Here is a 17,215-nt window from a genome sequence, read left to right on the forward strand (position 1 = left end):
AGCCTGAAACATCTCTCAATTTTTTTATTTTTTTTTTTCCCCCATGAATTAATAATGCTGTAATTAAAATCCAGCAGGGAGCTCAGCTGAGACTCCTGGTTAATTGGGACAGGAGGGGGTCGTGTGAGAAGTGTGGCATGGCATGGCTTGGAGAAGGCTTGGATTGGAACCAGGGCTCTATGGCTGATGACCTTCTGCTAGTCCATGAAGCTTTTGGGTGTTTGTTCCAGTAGCCAATACAACTATTTGCGGGCGACCAAATATTGCTGAAATTATTTAATTTGGATGCAGTGCCCAAAAATTATTTTCTTTATATCTATTTTTAAAGGATCTGTGTTTAGTTTTTGTTTCTCTCTAAGCACTAAGAAAATGAGAAGCAGCAGTGCTAACTAAGCTCTTCCTGAGAGATGTTTTGTGTTTCAGGTGGTAATAGGAGTGTGATGAAGAGAAAAATGAACTTCATGGTAAAGGCCATACGTGCTGCTAATGGGCAGAGACTGAGGATGTGATTTCATCCAGGACTGATTTTCATGCTGATAATTGCAATGATGCCCAACTAATCAAGATTGTTCCTGGTACTGAAAATATGAGCTTGATTCAGGTATGATGCTTGTTGATTTCTATAGCTCAAGTTCTTATACCACGCATTTAAGATGTAAGGATTTGGATATTGGCTGATTCGGGTTTTTTGGAACAACAGACTTTTTTTTTTTTTTTTTCTGCATTTCAGCACACTTATAGATGAAAACATCAATCTGAAGACCTCATCATTTATCAAGTAATTTTTTAATTTTAAAAAGTGCACAGATTAGGGTTTTCAAGCTTGCTTGTTGAAGGCAGAGAAATGTGTTGCACCTCAGAGTGAGATATAAGAAATTTTTATCATGAACTTAAATAATTTGAAAAAACTAAACTTGTAGCACATAGCAATGTGTACCATGTGTGACCTCAGTGTCCTGCTGTGCACCAGTGCCATGTAACTCAAAAAGCATTCCTGATTTAATTGGGCAAGTGTGTTTTACAACTGTTCAGATTCCCAAAGCACTTCCCCCAAAATAGACTTCTTCAGGTAGCCTCTAATGCAAAGAGAAGTTTGACTAATTCATATATTCTTTATTGTCAGCTTAAATGAGAACCACTTGTTTGCCACTTTTCTCTGATGATAGAAAAGTTCCCAGCTTCTCATATGTTAGTTTCCTATAAATCTGAATTATCAAGTTTATACCTAATTTTCAATATATATATATATACACACATACATACATGCAGCAGTTGCATCCTATTAATGACAAAATTATCTACAATTCCTATAATTTAAGATAAAGGGAGTCTTTATTTCTTTGTGAGTTTTCCTGTGAGAGTCAAGCTGAGGATTCTACCTTCCAGTGGATAACATGTATTTAATATTTACCCTACTACAGAAAACTTAAGTCAAGGCTCACCATATTCCACAGTATAATAATAATTTCATAATTTCTTTTTAAGTCTAGACTCCATTTGAGGAAAATTCACCTCTGGAAAGAAGCTCAGGGAACTGGAGGATGCATCCTTGTCTCGGAGGAGGTGAAATTCAGAAAGGCTTAGGTAAGTTTCCTGAATATATGACAGAATCTTTACCTCCAGCTTTGATCCAGGATAAAAGGAGAGTTGTTTCCTGAAAGGGAGGAAAGTTTTTTGATTAACACCACATGGTGAAGGTAAAATCCCAGAGGGATTTAATGTATTATTATACATTATCTTAAAGAAACCAAACCCAACTGAACAACAACAAAAAGCCACAACTCCAAACCAACAACCCCCCAAAACAAAACAAAAAACCCCACAACAAACAAACAAAAAAACCCAGAAAATTAAACCAGGAAAAGTAGATGTAAAATACTTATTTTCTGCAAGATTCTAGCCTCTCCCTGATTTAAAACAAGGTAGACATGATTTTAGTTTCAAATTAGCTGAGACTGCTGTAGTGTATTATTAAAGAAAAAAAAAATCATTTGAAATTTTCAGTGTTTTAGGAGGGGGAGAAATACAGATTTGTCCAACTTCATCTGAAAGTCCCAGGTCAGTGAGAGCCACTGAGGGCATGAGATCCAGGGAATGCAGCAGAGCCAAGTGGGAGAAAACCTGACTCTCATCCACAAAAATGCCACTTCCCTGACCTCCTCCTGCCTTTTAAGAGTTTGGCATTGCATTTACTGAGATTTTTATTATTATTATTATTTCAAATTGAAAGAGAACATTGCAAGGCTAATGAGCTGTATCTGAAGCTCAGTGAGTAAGAGAAAAACCAATATGGCTGAGAGGGGATTTTCCTAAACCACCCTTCGCTTCAAGTAGCTGCTGCATGAAAAATGAGGAGATTCCTTGACCAAGCTTGCCCCCTGCAGGCGTCTACCTCCCTCTGGCACTGCCACGTCTGTTCCTTTTTTACGCAGGCAAATTAAATGTGCTGCTGACACAACAGCACTTGAACATTACTTCCCCCCCCCCAATAAAATAGTAATTACTTAAATAGATATTTGGGGACGGCTCTGTATTCTTAGTGCGACTGGGTCCCAAACATTAATTTAATTTGCCCAAATAGCTCCTGATTAAATTTGCTGTTATCTGAAGGCAGTGAGCTAATGGAGATGATGCAGAAGAGATTTGATTTAACCCTGGAGCTGTTTGTTCAAGCAAAGCTCCCAGCACAGGCCATAACCAGCATCTGGTCTAATGAGCCACAGTGAGAATTCCAACAACTGCATCGCTTGCGCTGGATAACAAGGAAGAGTCACACTAAAATAGGCTTCTGGTGAAGGCAATGAGTTTAAATACAGCCCTTGGGAAATGGAGGAGAGAATACTTTGCAGCTCCTCACTTAATGTCTGATGAATAAGGACCTTTTAAGAATCTTTCATTTTTTAACTAAACCAAAAAAATCATCACAGTGGTTTTTAATTTTTATAGAACAAATAAAAGCAGGTACAGGTCAATACCATAAATCAGTTTATGAATGGCAACTGTTTTTCACTCAATGTCCCCTGTGTGTGTATATGATTCTTTGAAAACAAGAATGAAACCTGTTTCAGTAAAGGTAAAGGTGTGATTTTTAAAGTTAATTAATGAGATATAACTCTGAAATGTAAAGCCAGCAAAATTAAATTTTAAAAAGAATCTCTGAATAGCTATAGAAAATTGGGAATTTTTATTTGTAATTGACATAGCATCATCAAAATCTCAGGTACAAATGAAATCACATTGACAATCCTGCTTACATTGGTATAATACGTTATCAGAGCTGAGGCAGACAGAAGCTGCACCACTCAACACTTTCGTTTCAAAACATTTTGCAAGGAGAAATTATTTAACCTTTTCCTTCTTTCTTTTTATAATGCACTCTATGTGCTTGCAAGAGGCAGAAAATATCCATTAATAGTAATAATTAAATGTAATAGTATCTCTTCAATAATACTAAAATTGCAAGGACTGCACTAGGGCTCTCCTGGGACTCTTTGACCGCCATCTCATGAATTCTAAGGATTCCAGCCCTGAGAAGGCTGAAGAGCCAGAGAGGTTTTGTTTCAAGCAGAACCTGAAGCTCACTAGGAGTTCACAGATCTACGCCAAAACCTGATTTCAATGAGTAACTTTAATCAGTAAATTCCAATGAAAAAATGCTCCACTGGATTTTTTCCCCTGATCAGCTCAATTAAATATGCTCTTTGAAACAAGATTTGACTCACATTGCAGGTTTAACAAGGGCTAATTTAAATAGGCCCTCATTACAGTTCCAGTGTTAAAGAGCAAATGAGTTAAACACCTAAGTTTTGAGGATGTCTTTCAAAATTTTGTGAACAAGCATAAACAAACAGACTCCTGTTTTGACAGCTGGTGTCTGGCTTTTACCCACATAACAAGATAATACAAGTGTGGAAAATTGAGATGTGTTCATTAGATCAGTCTCAAATGGAGCCTCACTGGGCTGCATGATGGATTCCACCCATCCACTACAGACTGAGTAAGAAAAAGACTCCTACATTTGCAGTACATGATAAATTTGCCTACGAGTTCTTTGATGACTTGTTTTTCATAGAGAGACACACTAAAAAATGTGGGTTTCTGCATTCACGTTAAAACCATCCAGTAGGTGGGGACACAGAGTTGTACAAAACACAAAAGAAAGTAAGATTAGCTCCTGCTAAGAAAAACTCATAGTGCAAATAGAGCCTTGTTAATCCATTAAATTCTAATTTTAGGCAAGTAATTTATTTGCTTATGTCGTGTCTTGACTGTATGACTCATTAAGCTCTACTCAAAGGCTACTTAATGTGATTCTGTGTGTGTCTGATACTGAAATAATTACAACTCTCGGCCAGCAAAAATTACAGCTGAGATCTTAATTTTCATTCATCTTCTCTTCGTTCCCAGGTATTGTACAGGTGTGAGATAGACTTGTGATGAAGAGACACAATGGAAGTCGTTGACATCAATTGTAGCAAGAAAGTCCCACATGTGGAAAGGTGTGTGTTAGTGGTTCCTGCAGAACACAAAGGATGACTTTATGAATGTAACTTGGATGCACCGTAGGGATTTTTTTTTTTTTTTTTTCCTGTTTCTTTGAGATCTTTGCGTGTATTCATTTTAAATGTGTGGCTCAGAATAGAATGTAGGGGTTTGGGAGCGCCTGTAGGGAGGTTGCAGGAGCAGAGGCAGCCCCGGGGACTGTGTAGCAGTGGGTACAGAGGTTTAAACTGTGTCTGCACATGGGGTGCAGCGTGGTACCAGCAGCAGAAGGGGTTCTGAGGGTGTTTCTGAGCTTTGCCTCACGAAACGCCAATTTTCTCGCGGATTCAGCTGGGAAATCCCATCCGGGAGCCGGCTGAGCCACCGCTGCCTCTGGGGGGTGGGCTCGCAGGTTAAATATTGGCCACGAGGCAGGAAAATGAGCCTGTGGCTGTGTGACCGGGGGATGTCAGGGGGTGCTTTGTCCGGGCCGGGGCGAGGGCCTGATTCGTCCGTGCGGCAGCCCCGGTCGGCCCCGAGTCACCGCTGATCCCGCGGACGGGGGGAGCCCGGCCCGGGGGCATCCCTGCCGTGTCCTGGCAGGTGTCGGGGAGACCCCAGGGGATGCCAGGGAACGCCCGGGTGGGAGTGTCCGGGGGAGCCGTATCCCAGGGGATGCTCCGGCGGGAGCCCGGTCCGAGGGCATCCCTGCCGTGTCCCGCGGGGTGTCCGGGAGACCTCTACCCCGGGGGATGCCCGGGTGGGACCCGGCCCCGCCGGGGGTGGGGGGCGGTGCCGGTGCGGTGCCGGGATCGGGTTCGAGGGGCCGCGGCAGCACCTGGAGGCGGCCCCGCCCGAGCGCAGGAAGGGAGCGCCCGGCGGGGCGGGAGGGAGCGGCCGGATCCGGCGGCGGGGCCGGGGCTGCCGCCCCGCAGAGCCCGCGGGACGCTGCCGGCAGCGGCCATGGCTTTCGGGAAGGCTCCGAGGGACCCGTTCAGCACCGCCGTGGGCAGCTTGGTCGGTGAGTGGCCTCGAGCGGTGCCCCCGCGCCGCCCCGTCTGTCCCCGCCGGGCGCTGACCCCCGGCTCCCCTTGGCCTTTCAGAGCGGGCGACGCTCGGGGCGCTGCAGACGGAGGAGTGGGGACAGTTCATGCACATCTGCGACGTGATCAACGCCACGGAGGAGGGGTGAGCGAGCGGGCCGGGGGGCGGCGGGGCGCCGAGGTGGCACCGCTCGAGGCCGGGGCGACATCGAGCAGCCGGCGCTGATGTGAAGTGGCCCGAAACGAAATAGCGCAGAGAGCAGATAGCTTTGGCTCCCAAGGAAAAGCTTCGCCTGTCGCGGGGCCGTCGGGGCTTTTAGGGATTGGGGCTCGGAGGTTCTTCCCCGTAGACACACGCTAGAGAAAAGTGGTGACAAAGGTTTCTCATCTGAGTCTGACGTATTTTGTACAACCTGTACAGCTCGTCAGGCTGAACGGGTACCCCTGTGCTCTGCAAACCCACCTGGAAAAAGGCTTTGAGCACTTGGGTGCCTACAACACTATTTAAAACTCTTGGCTTTTGCCTTCGAGTTCCCCACCGTGCAGTGTCGCTGCCAGGCTGTGCTGCAGCCGGGGTGAAGCACAGCCTGGCATCCTGTGCAGTGGGATCCATCCCATCCAGCTGTGCACCCAGGGCTCCCAGGACTGAGCTGTCTCTAGCACTGAACGGCCAAATCCAGGTTTGCTCAGCCACTTGCTGCTCTGAGCTTTCTTGTTTCCACCTATAAAAGGGGGGGGGGAAGAAACGTGTTCTCATGTAAGATCTGCTTCAGCATTGCATTGCGAGAACTCATTCTAGCAGAGGCATATTTTAACAGTACCTGAAGAGTTTTCTCCAGGACAATGAGGTATGGCTTACTTTCTGCACAGGTGTCTCTTTTTTCTGTATCAACTTTTCTTTCCTCTCATTGTTTTGGATTCCACACTCTCACCCGTGCTTGGAATGTCAATAATAATCACTTCCTTCTGGTTATTGCCATAGACAACAGCACACTTTGACCCTCAGTGTTAGTTTTTATGTAAAGTTTCCATGCAACAGAGCCTTTTTAAAATAATCTGTTTCCTCTTGTGCACAACTTAGGCTTGCAGAGGAACCCGTAACTTCCTCCTAGGTAGCTACTACTAGTCACAGTCTGTAACAGGATAGTAGGAGCAGCAGAACTGCTGCATCTAATTAGACAAATGGTTATTTTAATGCAATATCCAGCTCCTGACCAGAGCATTTCCAGATGCTTCAGCAAGGGAAGCAAGCAGGAGTGGAATTGTAATACAGCTCTCTGCAAGGGAAACTTCTCCATTCTCCTGCTCCCATCCATCACTTGATGCTCTACTGATGTGCCTGGATATGACATATGATTAAGAAAAATAGTGAAATGTCTTCTTTTTTTTCATGAAGTATACATCTCATCAAAACTAAGATATGCAGTAATGTTAAACACCCACCTAATTTCATTGACTTTGAAATGCTTTCAACAATTTTTTTTTTTTTTTTTTCTTTTTAGTGAAACATTGTATTTGGGCCTATTGCTCCATCTTAGATTCTAGAGAGATCCTAAAGAGACGTTAGGACATCTTGTTTATGTTGATCATGAGCTTTGGGCTGGCCCTAATAATTGTACACTAGAGGTAGTCCATATTAATGAGGCAAAACTACTTCCCACGTGTGATAACCTCGATACCATCTTCCCTTTTCCTCCTACACAGATAGTTAAAAGATATGGGGTGTATATATAGAAATGAAAATGGCTGGGCTAGAAATGCCCCTATCTCTGGGCTGGAGTGCGTTGTCCATCCATCCATGGTAATTACTCAGATGAGTTAAGTGCATCCTGCAATTATAAGATTGGAAGTTATCCATGACACCCCTACTCCTGACAGCACTCCCAGGAGAATATTTTCTAATTGCATCATACATGAAAACTACCAGCCAACTCTTGATACATCTGGCAATTGATATTTCCTTTCATGGCAATAAAAGCTAGATAAGTAATTCAATTGTACAACAGTGGGAAAATATCATTTTGGAGCAGACTTTGCTGAGGAGAATAACTTTTCTTCTCTGCACAAGTCTCTGGAGTAATGCATAGTCTGCAGTAACAAACCTGATTCACTGCTTTGTTGCCCTGCTCCAGTGCTGAAGAGATTTTTCTGAAATCAATGGGGCAATTGCTCTGGTTTTATGTGGGTGTAAACTCATGGGTAGATTTAGTCCCATATCCCAGGATGGTATTTTTGGTTCTTGGATGATGTTATGAACTAGAAAACTTCACTGGTAACTTTTCCATTTCTTGTCACAGGCCTAAAGATGCAGTTAAAGCACTGAAGAAGAAGCTTTCAAAAAACTGTAACCACAAGGAGATCAGGCTTACCTTGTCTGTAAGTACAGCTATGTTTATATTAATTAGACACTAAGAAGGTAAACAGTCTAAACGATAAGGTGGCATGCAAATTATCCCTGACACAACTCTCCAGGATGTTTTCAGTCTTTGTTGTTTGTGTGTACAGCACTGCCACAGTGCAGATCAGATGTTTGCTGGCATTCCATGGACTCCTGGATGATGCAAATTGTGGTTGGGGGTGAGGAGGTGGAGAGCCAACTTGATCTCTGTAAAAGTAGGATAGTTCTCACTTGCTCCAGTGACTGTCCTTTTGTGAGAGCCCCACCTGCTTGTGAAAGACATGAAGCTTAGGATATTACATGAAGGCTGTATTTGAGCATTCTATTACTCACCTTGCCGTACTCACCTTAGTAAAACTAAGTACAGTGTACGGCATGGTGGAATGTGTGATATGTGCTTGGTAAAAGGTAATGTTATCACGTATAAATGATAAGCTTGAAGGGAAAAGGTAACCATGTTGAGTTAAGTAAGGGAGTGAGAGGCAGGGTGAGCTGTGTCAAATTCAGGTGTTACGGCTAAAGGTTGGAGTTTCTGGGAATATACTCATTTTTTTATAATGTGAAGAATCTGACAGTGTTCCTGAACTGCCCCAGGGTTTGGGGAGCTCTTGTGATTTCAGTCAATTTAAGATTTACTGAAGTATGTTAATGCAGGAAGTTCTAATACTGTTCTAAGTTCTGAGTTTCTGACTTAAATTACTCTAGACTACCAATAGTGCGACTGTGGAAAGAGTCATATCTTCTGTATTTTAAGTTCTTGAGGATTTTAGTCTTTTGTTAATTGGCTAGAAGTATTTTCTTCACCATTTCCTTTTTTGAGGTTTTAGAGGCCTGTCTGCATCACTGAGTACTATTACTCATGGGTTTGGTATTTGTTGTGCAGAATCATTATCTATATCAAGATGTGCTGAGAAACGATTAAAGAAGATGGATGATGGATAGTGCCAAATTGTAGGTCACTTAGCAATTGCCCAGATGTCTCCTGACAAGTTAGAGATGCAGATAATCATTAAAGTTGTCAATATAGACCTTCAGCTTACTCCATTTCCGCACTTCTTCCCTGGTTTCCTCCTCCACTGTCTCATGAGTCACATTTTTGTGTGTTCAGTGTGTTTGCATAATAGAAACACTGAGTTTCCATTGTACCTGCAATCCCTGTATCAGGTCTGTCTCCTGCAGTCCTTGTGCAGCAAGGTCATGTTCTGATTATCTGAGTCTTTGCTGATAACCCAGGGTTTAGGTTTGGGAGATGTTCCTTGGGTATTTACAGAGCAGATATACCCAAGGTGACATTATAGCTTAGCTTTTGAGTATATAAAAGTGGAAGAAGGGTCTTGTTCCAGACGGTCTGTCCAAGACGGAACTTTATATCACTGACCTGGAAGCTCATTGTATTGCAGATGGAGCATGCAGCATGTTCAGCTGGGATTGTAATTCCTGTCCTGTTCCAGCCCCTTTCTCTGTCCTCACCCACTCCCATGCACACCTTTAACTTGCCTGCCAGGCAGTCATATCCTCTTGGCCCAGCTACTGTCTTCTGTTTGCAGATTTCTTCTCCCTGTATTCCTTAATCTTGTTTCCTTCTTTTTTTATTTGAATAATTTCCAACCTTTCCTCTAACTCTCTCTCTTTTTCCAGTTTTAGTTCTTATGTAAGAAGATCTTTTATGCCTTGCCTCTCCCCCTGCCTCTGGCTTTTTTTCTTTTTTTTTTTTTTTTTTTTTTTACCAGTACTGCCATGTTTTCAGCATGTGTAAAATCTTTCCTTTGATGACCTCATTGCTGGCCATATGTGGCTTTTACCTTTCCCACATCACTCTTCCTATGTGCTTTATCTTCTGTTTTTATCATCTTAATTGCCTTAATGAAATTGTTCCTGTTTTCCGTTTTGAAATGCTTAGGTGACAATAGCAATTGATTGCAAATGGAAAAAATGAAATAATTTTCAATTCCTGAAACACAAGCCCTTCCCTCCTGTGCAGCTCTTGTCTCTTAAAAATTGTTTTCCTCCCAGACTTTTGCAAAAATAAGGGTTCTTTTTGGATGGACCATTAGTGCCTGTATTTGTTGTGGTAAATGTGATCCTCTGGCTTTTGAGACTCTATATCAGATTGTGTCTCCTACCTACATTAGATAAAACTAAGAAGGATCTACAAATCACATTTCTTTAGAAATGCACTTTGATCCACTTCTATCTCTTCAACCTTGACATCCTTGAATTTAATATTTCTAATGAAGCTCATTCCCAAAGGATACGCACAGAGTGGAGTGTGAAAATCTTCACGGAAGCAGCTGGACTGCACACGTTAGCCCTGATTCTGTTCCTGAGCTGGGTTAAATCTCAACAGTGTGTTCCTCCTCCTCGCTCTTGGATGATGCTGTATTTACTTGGAGGAAGAAGGCTGAGTGCCAGCTGGATAATGTGCTGGCTTGGCTTCAGGTGCTCTGGGCTGAAGTTCCTGTGGAGTCACATGGATGGAGGTGTTTGTGTCAGGCCATGGAGTTGCCTCATGCCCAGCCTTTGATAACACTGAGAGATCAGGGCTGGCACTGGTGGTTGTGCAATCAGAATGGAGAGGATTAGAACTTTCAGGCAGGAATCCAGCAGACTATGTGTGTGTTACTTGACTTTTTATTGCTGGTAGACTTTAGATACATAAATTCTGTTTATGTAATGAGTACTGAGACAGCTGTTCAGCTGCCTGCATAGATCTCCCTTGGTTTTATAAAGCATTCGCTGCAGTGCCCCAGTTCTGATACCTGCAAGGTCTTGGGAGCTGAACACACATGGGAAAATTCTTTATTGAATGTGCCCCTCTCACTCCTGCATTCAAAGCAGTGGGCGAAAATTTAAAATTAAGTTACTGTTTCACCTCTGTATGACATTGTTGCAAAATATTTTAAAGGAAGTAATTTTCCCAGAGGAATTGTGGATGCCCCATCCCTGGAAATGAAAAAGTCCAGGTTGGATGCAGCTTTTAGCAACCTGAATGGCAGGGGAATTGGAACTAGTTGATCTTGAAGGCCCCTTCCAACATAAGCCATTCTATAATTGCTTAGAATTAAATTTTGACAGGTATTTTTTCCTAAGAATATTTTCACTTTTCCTTTTAATAGTGTATGATTTTTTTCTGATGTAGAAAAAAATTAGCATGGCACATGTGGCCTTCAGATTTTAGTTTGTTAAATTAACATTTCACAAAGTGGAGGATCTAAAAAACAAAATCATGAGTATCCTCCAGCTCCTCAATTAAAAGAATATTACTCTATTTTATTATACTTTATGGTATATGTTGACAAAGAAGAAGAGGGCATTGAGTGGGAGCAAAAGACTTCCAAATCTCAGTGTTTGAAATGTGAAATCTGAAAAACACAAGACTTATGAAAATTCAGTGTTTTTGAAATGCTGAACTTTGATCAAGTGTACCCAGTCCCTGCACTGTAATTGGTGAGTGGCAGCTGAAAGAGCTGCTCATACCGGTTTGGTTTAAATGCTAGGTTTGGAAACAACATCTTGCAGTTCCAAACCTCAGCTGGGCAGGCATTGGGATGTGTTCAGTGGAGTGTAATCCTGGAGGTGGATTAATGGCTTGCTCCCCTTGAGTCAGAAATTTGAAGAAGCAAACTGTTCATCTGGGTTTTCTTGCAGCCACCTCAGGTCTGTCCCTCATAAGCTGCACACATTGCTCAGCTTTATGGACCAAACCTGGCTGCTTTAGATGCAAACCCATGCTTTAGCGAGTCCTGAAGTCTGAGTGAGGTCTCTGTTGATAAGGAACATAGCTGACTTTCTGCTGTATTCACTAACTCCTCCCATTTTTCATTTCTGCTTCACACTTTGGCTTCACCTCTCTGTAGATGCCTTTTATCATTTTAGTTCTGTGATTCAGTCCTGTAAACCAGAGGCCTTGGGTTACACACATGGCTTTTTATGCTCAGTGCAGATCTCCGAGATCCTGGAACACAGCAGCTCTGTCAGTTCCAACAACCTATACTTCTTGCCATTGACAGGAAGTTTAATGGTTTGATTGAAGTTAATTTGCCAGTTTCATTATTAAAACATGTTTCTGTTGAGTTTCCATTGTGCTGTGTGGAGCACTGGTTGGCTTGGCCAGCTTGGATCTATTCGTTCCAGTGGAAGTGCTTGGGTGTATGAAAACCTATTTGCACTGGAGTCCTATTTGCTCATATTGAAATTCTAACGAAAGATGTTATTAGCATGAAAGTAGCTTGTTCATGAATAGTCCAGTTAAAAATAATTGAGTCAAATTCTTATTTTTCTTATACCAGCTTAGTTTTACCCTGAGTGAGTGGGCTGGGCTGGCATAATTGAGTGGAGGATCCAGACCATTAGTTCAGTACTTCCATTCAGCAGGTAAATACTCAGTCCCCTAAGTAGGGAATTATTAATAGGGAGTAGTATAACAAGTTTCCCATGCACTGGATTGAAAATATTTTACACAAAGCATCTTTGAAGTACTATGGAGGCAAATGACTTGGCTCATTAGCGTACGTTTCATGTACTCTCTGTGAAAAGTAATGTTTTGAGCCAAGATGTTTTTGTAATTATCTCTTAGTTAGCTTTTTGCCCAGCAGTCTGCCAGTGACTCTGTTCTACCTGGTTTTCATTTTGGCAAAATATTTTCTTCCAGTCTTAAACCTGTTCTCCTGTAAGTTTCTAATCACACAGAGAGAAAAATCTGAGTCTTGAGGCTAGAAAATGAGTTACTGAAATTATTTCACTTAGTCAAATATAGTCTGCTCTGAATAGGAAAGTATATTTAACCTATTTTTATCAAGATCACAATATCATCCCTTTAAATATGTGTATACTTTTGAGAGTATGTCTTGTTACAAGATTCAAAGCAAGTTTTGTCTCAAAACACATGAAATTTTTCGGCATTTTGTTAATGTCAGCCCTTTTCTTTCACCTTTCTATCTTCCCTCTTATGTTGGGAGGGAAAATGAAGCTGCAGTTCAAGAGAAAGAAGCACAAGAGTACCATCTTTTCCCTCTGTGGGTCATGATCCATCTTCAGATTTGGGCCAGGCAAGATGAGTTCTGTTCGTGGTTCTGCACCTGATCTGATTGACCCTAGTTTCCTGTCAAGTCCCAGGTGACTGGGATGTAATGGCAGTTTTTGACATCTCTTCTGCAAATTGCAATTGTAATCAACCACCTCCAGCTGTACAAGGGAGAAGTATTATGTCCTTACCACATCCTGCTGTGTTTGATAGGGCAGGCATGGTGCTTGCAGGGATCCTGCTCTAAGCTTTTGATGCAGGGTTTTGGAAGTAGATTTCCGTCATGAAGATGAATCTGACAATTGGAACATTTCAGTTCATCTGTTTCAGATCAGTGTGACCTTTGAAACACATGCAGAAATTGTGCTCCAAGCTGGTGAATTTGTTCTTTCCTATTTTATCATTAGTCTCTCACTTATAGAGCAGATTAGAGGACAGGCATTTAGTAACTTGATTTTCTTCTCTTGCAGAGCTCTTTAGAATCTGTCAGATCAAGGTACCTATGTGCTAGGCAGTGAATTAATTCTATTGCTGAACCCATACAAGTAATTTTTTTAAGATATGGGCAGATTTCCTGCTGTTAAGGTACCTTGTGTTCAGTAAGTACTGTGACATAGAAACAAGTGTGACCGTGCTCCTCTGTTAAAATAGTGTCACTCTGGCTGGCACAGCTCCTTTGGACTGTGCGGGTACGACAGCACACAGGGAGCTGCTGTTTCCCTGCAGTGACCTCATCGGGCATTCTAGTGAGTAGCTGTCTGCTCATATCCATTCCTACTCTTCCCTATAATTCCTTGAAACAAATTAAACAAAAATAAACAAAAAACATCGAGTTGTGGGTTTTTTTCCCCACCTATTCTTTGTGTAACAGAAGGGTTTTTGTGTTTGCAGCTGCTTGAGATGTGTATGGAGAACTGTGGCCCAAGATTCCAGTCTTTAGTTGTGAAGAAGGATTTCTGCAAAGACAAGCTTTTGAAACTGCTGAACCCAAGATACAACCTGCCCATTGACATGCAGGAGAAAATCCTGACCTTTATCATGGTGAGCCCAGAGTAAACTGTGCGTGTTCACAGTGTCTCTGCCATGTGGTAAATGTTTAATTGTACAGCCTGTTAAGTCCTGGGAACCTCTTCTGAAAGCAGACCTTAATTCTGGAGCTTGTTGTGGTTCCTGTTGTACTGAATAGAGTTACCCAGAGTGGAAGAAGGGAATGACCTGTCTTTAGGACCACAAGTTTTAAAAGCATTTAACTGACCCACTGACTGACCATTTATGTGACTGTTACTGTCCCTGATATTTCAAAACCAGGTTTGGGCACGAGGTTTTCACGGGATGGTGGATGTGAGCGAGGTAAAAGAAGTTTACCTAGAATTGCTGAAGAAAGGAGTGGAGTTTCCATCCTCTGACACCAGCAATGGTGGATCTAAGGTGAGATATACAAGGACACTTCAGAAATGGGATGTGTTAATTTTAGGGACACAGAAGGCATGTTTGACCTGGGGTTTTTATTTAAATGCTTCAGAGCAGAATATGAGCAAACTATTTAAGCACATGAGCAGGGATCAGTGTTTCAGTTATAACAGCTAAGGTAACAGCAAAGAAACCTGACCTATATAGTAGTTTATTTCATTTCCAAGTACAGATTCATGGGTATGTTCTCGGGAATGAAGCATCTCTGTCTTGAGACTTTCAAAGATTAGTGCATGATGTTTACCTCAAAATAAATGAGTGCTTAGTGCTCCAAACTTGTCAGCTTCTGAAAGCCTCAACAAAAATGAGTAAGATTTTCACAAAAACATGTACTGTTGAGAATATGAGCATCGTCTATCTTGACGATTAAATGGAGAGATGTAGAAATCTATAAGAAAAGATTATTGTGTGCGTATCTCTCCAGCTTTGCACAGTAAGTGTTATTTAAGCCTACGTTGTAGGCAGTATTGTGTGGTATTTAGGACATTAAATATAAATATGGTTTGAGCATTGTACAGCAGCTGAAAATACGGTACATGCTTTAATGCCATTCTTTCTAGATTTCTCTTTTTAAGAAGAATTTTCACAAGAGCTTTGGTTAGTATGAAAGCCATCCATCACTGCATGGCATCTTGAAGTTACAAAATTAGATGTCTATAATCAGTGCAGACAGGAATAATTTAGATTTATCCTGAGTTTGATCTGCTGGCTGAATAGTGGAGTGCACAAAATCTTATGTATTTAAAGGTTGTTTGACCAAGCTGTGTGAAGAATGCTCTCAATAGATCCTAATTTTTTCCTTCACCTAGTACATTAGAGATTATTTTGTCTAATTCATGTACTTGCCAGTTAAAATCAGTGGCAAACCTTCTGTTTGTCTCAGCAGACCTGAACACAGTTTTCAACTCAGTCACCAGGAAATGAAGGGTTTGTAGTGTGTAGTGCAGCCTGGGGTTTACATTTGATTTTTTTTTTTAGTGGTCAGTTCAGATGCAATGTAGGTGAAGCTTTCTCAGACTGTTCATACTTTTCAGTCCAGGAGACTTTGGATTTTAGCTTCTGTTGAGATCCCAGACTCAGCCCTCCAGCCCTTCTACTGCTTCCAAGTGTGATCACATTCCAAAGTGTTCTTCACTGCAAAATTGCAGTGGCACTCTGGGAAGGACTCTTTGCTCTTACATGGCTTAACTATTCTTTGCTAGCCTCTTCTTGAGCCATTCCTACTTTATCCTGTGATGGAACTTGCTTGCAAACCCTTTCTAAAGATATTTTTATTTCCAAGCTTCATTTCATAACAAAATAGCCATGAGATTTATTTTTGGGACTTGCTCAACAAATTCCCTAGGAGCACTGATTAAGAAGCTCCTGCCCGTTTGTGTAGTCTGAGAGTGTTCCTCTCTCAGCAGGATGCCTGCTGCAATTTTGTTCAACCCAAGCTCTGGGGTTTTTTGTGTTTTCACAGATTTCACCCCGGCCTTGTGGAAAGTCATCCCCATCCTCTGCCAGTCCTGCCAAAAGTTCCTTCCTGCCTCTTCCCACAGGCCCAATGTTGTTGTTGACTCCGGAGCAGGTGCAACACTGCAGGTTTAGGGGAGGGTGGGTCCATTTGAAATGTGCTGTGAATGTGTGACTTGAGCAGCATGGGTGCCACTGGAGGGACCCTCAGTTCACTGGATTCCTGCTTTTAGGTTTGTGGAATTACTCGAGTGTGTGGATATCTAATCACATCTTACAGTGATGTTACGCAAATTGATAAAAGCCTGTTCAGAGATAAGCGAGAAAGCCAAACTTACTTTCACATACAGCTTGTGTGAAAATGTTATTATAAAAAACAGGAAGGAAAAGCCAGTTCTCTTCCATTCCTGCTTGCCCTATATGTAGCTAAAAGGAGGACTTAGTTTGAGTGCACATTTAAAAGATGAACCAATTCCATTCATTTCCATGGCACGTTACCAGAGTAAAATAATTCTAATTAATTGCATGTTATACCTAATGGGAAAGAAAGTGTGTTTCAGAGGTAAGAATTATTCTGCTTGCTCTGTTCACCTACACAACATTCTCCTGCTGAATTCCAACAGATTGGGAAACTGTACAGTGAACTGGATATGGCAAAAATGAACGTGAGAGTCATGTCATCAATATTGAAAGAAAATGTTCCTGGTTCTGAAAATCCGGATGATATGAATCTTTTACAGGTACATGATAATTCATTGATTGGGGCTATTGGTTTGGTTATAGCTGCTTTTTAAAGAGTTATATCTTATTTTTTAACATCTGGATTCAGGCTGACAAATGGAACCCAACAACACGTTTCTATGTCTCATTTTGCTCAGCTTGCTTTACACTCCTTCACCTTCCCTTGACATCTCGATAGTCAGGAAAGGACAATACAGCTTGCAATGCAAATTTAAGCTCTAGGGAATTCCAGTGGCAAAGGAATTTCATAATGGAGCATTCTCTGTTGAGCATGTTCTGTCAAACAGCCCCGAGAACATTCCAGCTGTAGAACAGATGATGACACAGTGACACTCTCATATCCGTCCTGGAGTTTGCAGAGCTCTCTTTATTATCACCAGTCCCTTAGAGGCAGTCTGAGGGCAAATGAAGAATATGAAGCATTGGCTTTATGTGTGTGACCTCAGAGGTTGGGAGCTTGCTGTGCTACAGCGGAATTCATGTGGTCTTAAAGTGTAGCCTGAAGGAGGTGTATTGCAGTAGTCCAGTGATGCGACAGTGACCTTGTACATGTTTCTTCTGTGATATTATGTGCTTAATGCTGTGTTTTCCAGTTTAGAAATT

The 17,215-nt window shown here is 41.9% G+C and overlaps 1 protein-coding gene across 3 annotated transcripts in view; it reads left to right on the plus strand.

Annotated features, from left to right (window-relative positions):
* The first annotated feature begins 200 nt into the window (after positions 1-200).
* TOM1L1 (target of myb1 like 1 membrane trafficking protein) overlaps positions 201-17,215 on the plus strand; it is a 28,087-nt gene continuing 11,072 nt past the window's right edge. The window contains exons 1-9 of one of the 3 annotated variants that reach the window (XM_040081580.2): positions 201-601; positions 1,491-1,584; positions 4,408-4,499; positions 5,586-5,670; positions 7,823-7,901; positions 13,838-13,987; positions 14,255-14,374; positions 15,879-15,986; positions 16,495-16,611. In XM_040081580.2, coding sequence (XP_039937514.1) covers positions 4,490-4,499; positions 5,586-5,670; positions 7,823-7,901; positions 13,838-13,987; positions 14,255-14,374; positions 15,879-15,986; positions 16,495-16,611 — 669 coding nt within the window. In that variant the 5' untranslated portion in view covers positions 201-601; positions 1,491-1,584; positions 4,408-4,489. Of the gene's footprint in view, positions 602-1,485; positions 1,585-4,407; positions 4,500-5,422; positions 5,504-5,585; positions 5,671-7,822; positions 7,902-13,837; positions 13,988-14,254; positions 14,375-15,878; positions 15,987-16,494; positions 16,612-17,215 lie in introns of those variants that run through there. The other 2 variants (XM_040081581.2, XM_040081579.2) reach the window with 2 other exon arrangements.

The sequence above is a fragment of the Hirundo rustica genome, chromosome 18 (assembly GCF_015227805.2).
Source record: "Hirundo rustica isolate bHirRus1 chromosome 18, bHirRus1.pri.v3, whole genome shotgun sequence".
NCBI classification, from domain to species: domain Eukaryota; kingdom Metazoa; phylum Chordata; class Aves; order Passeriformes; family Hirundinidae; genus Hirundo; species Hirundo rustica.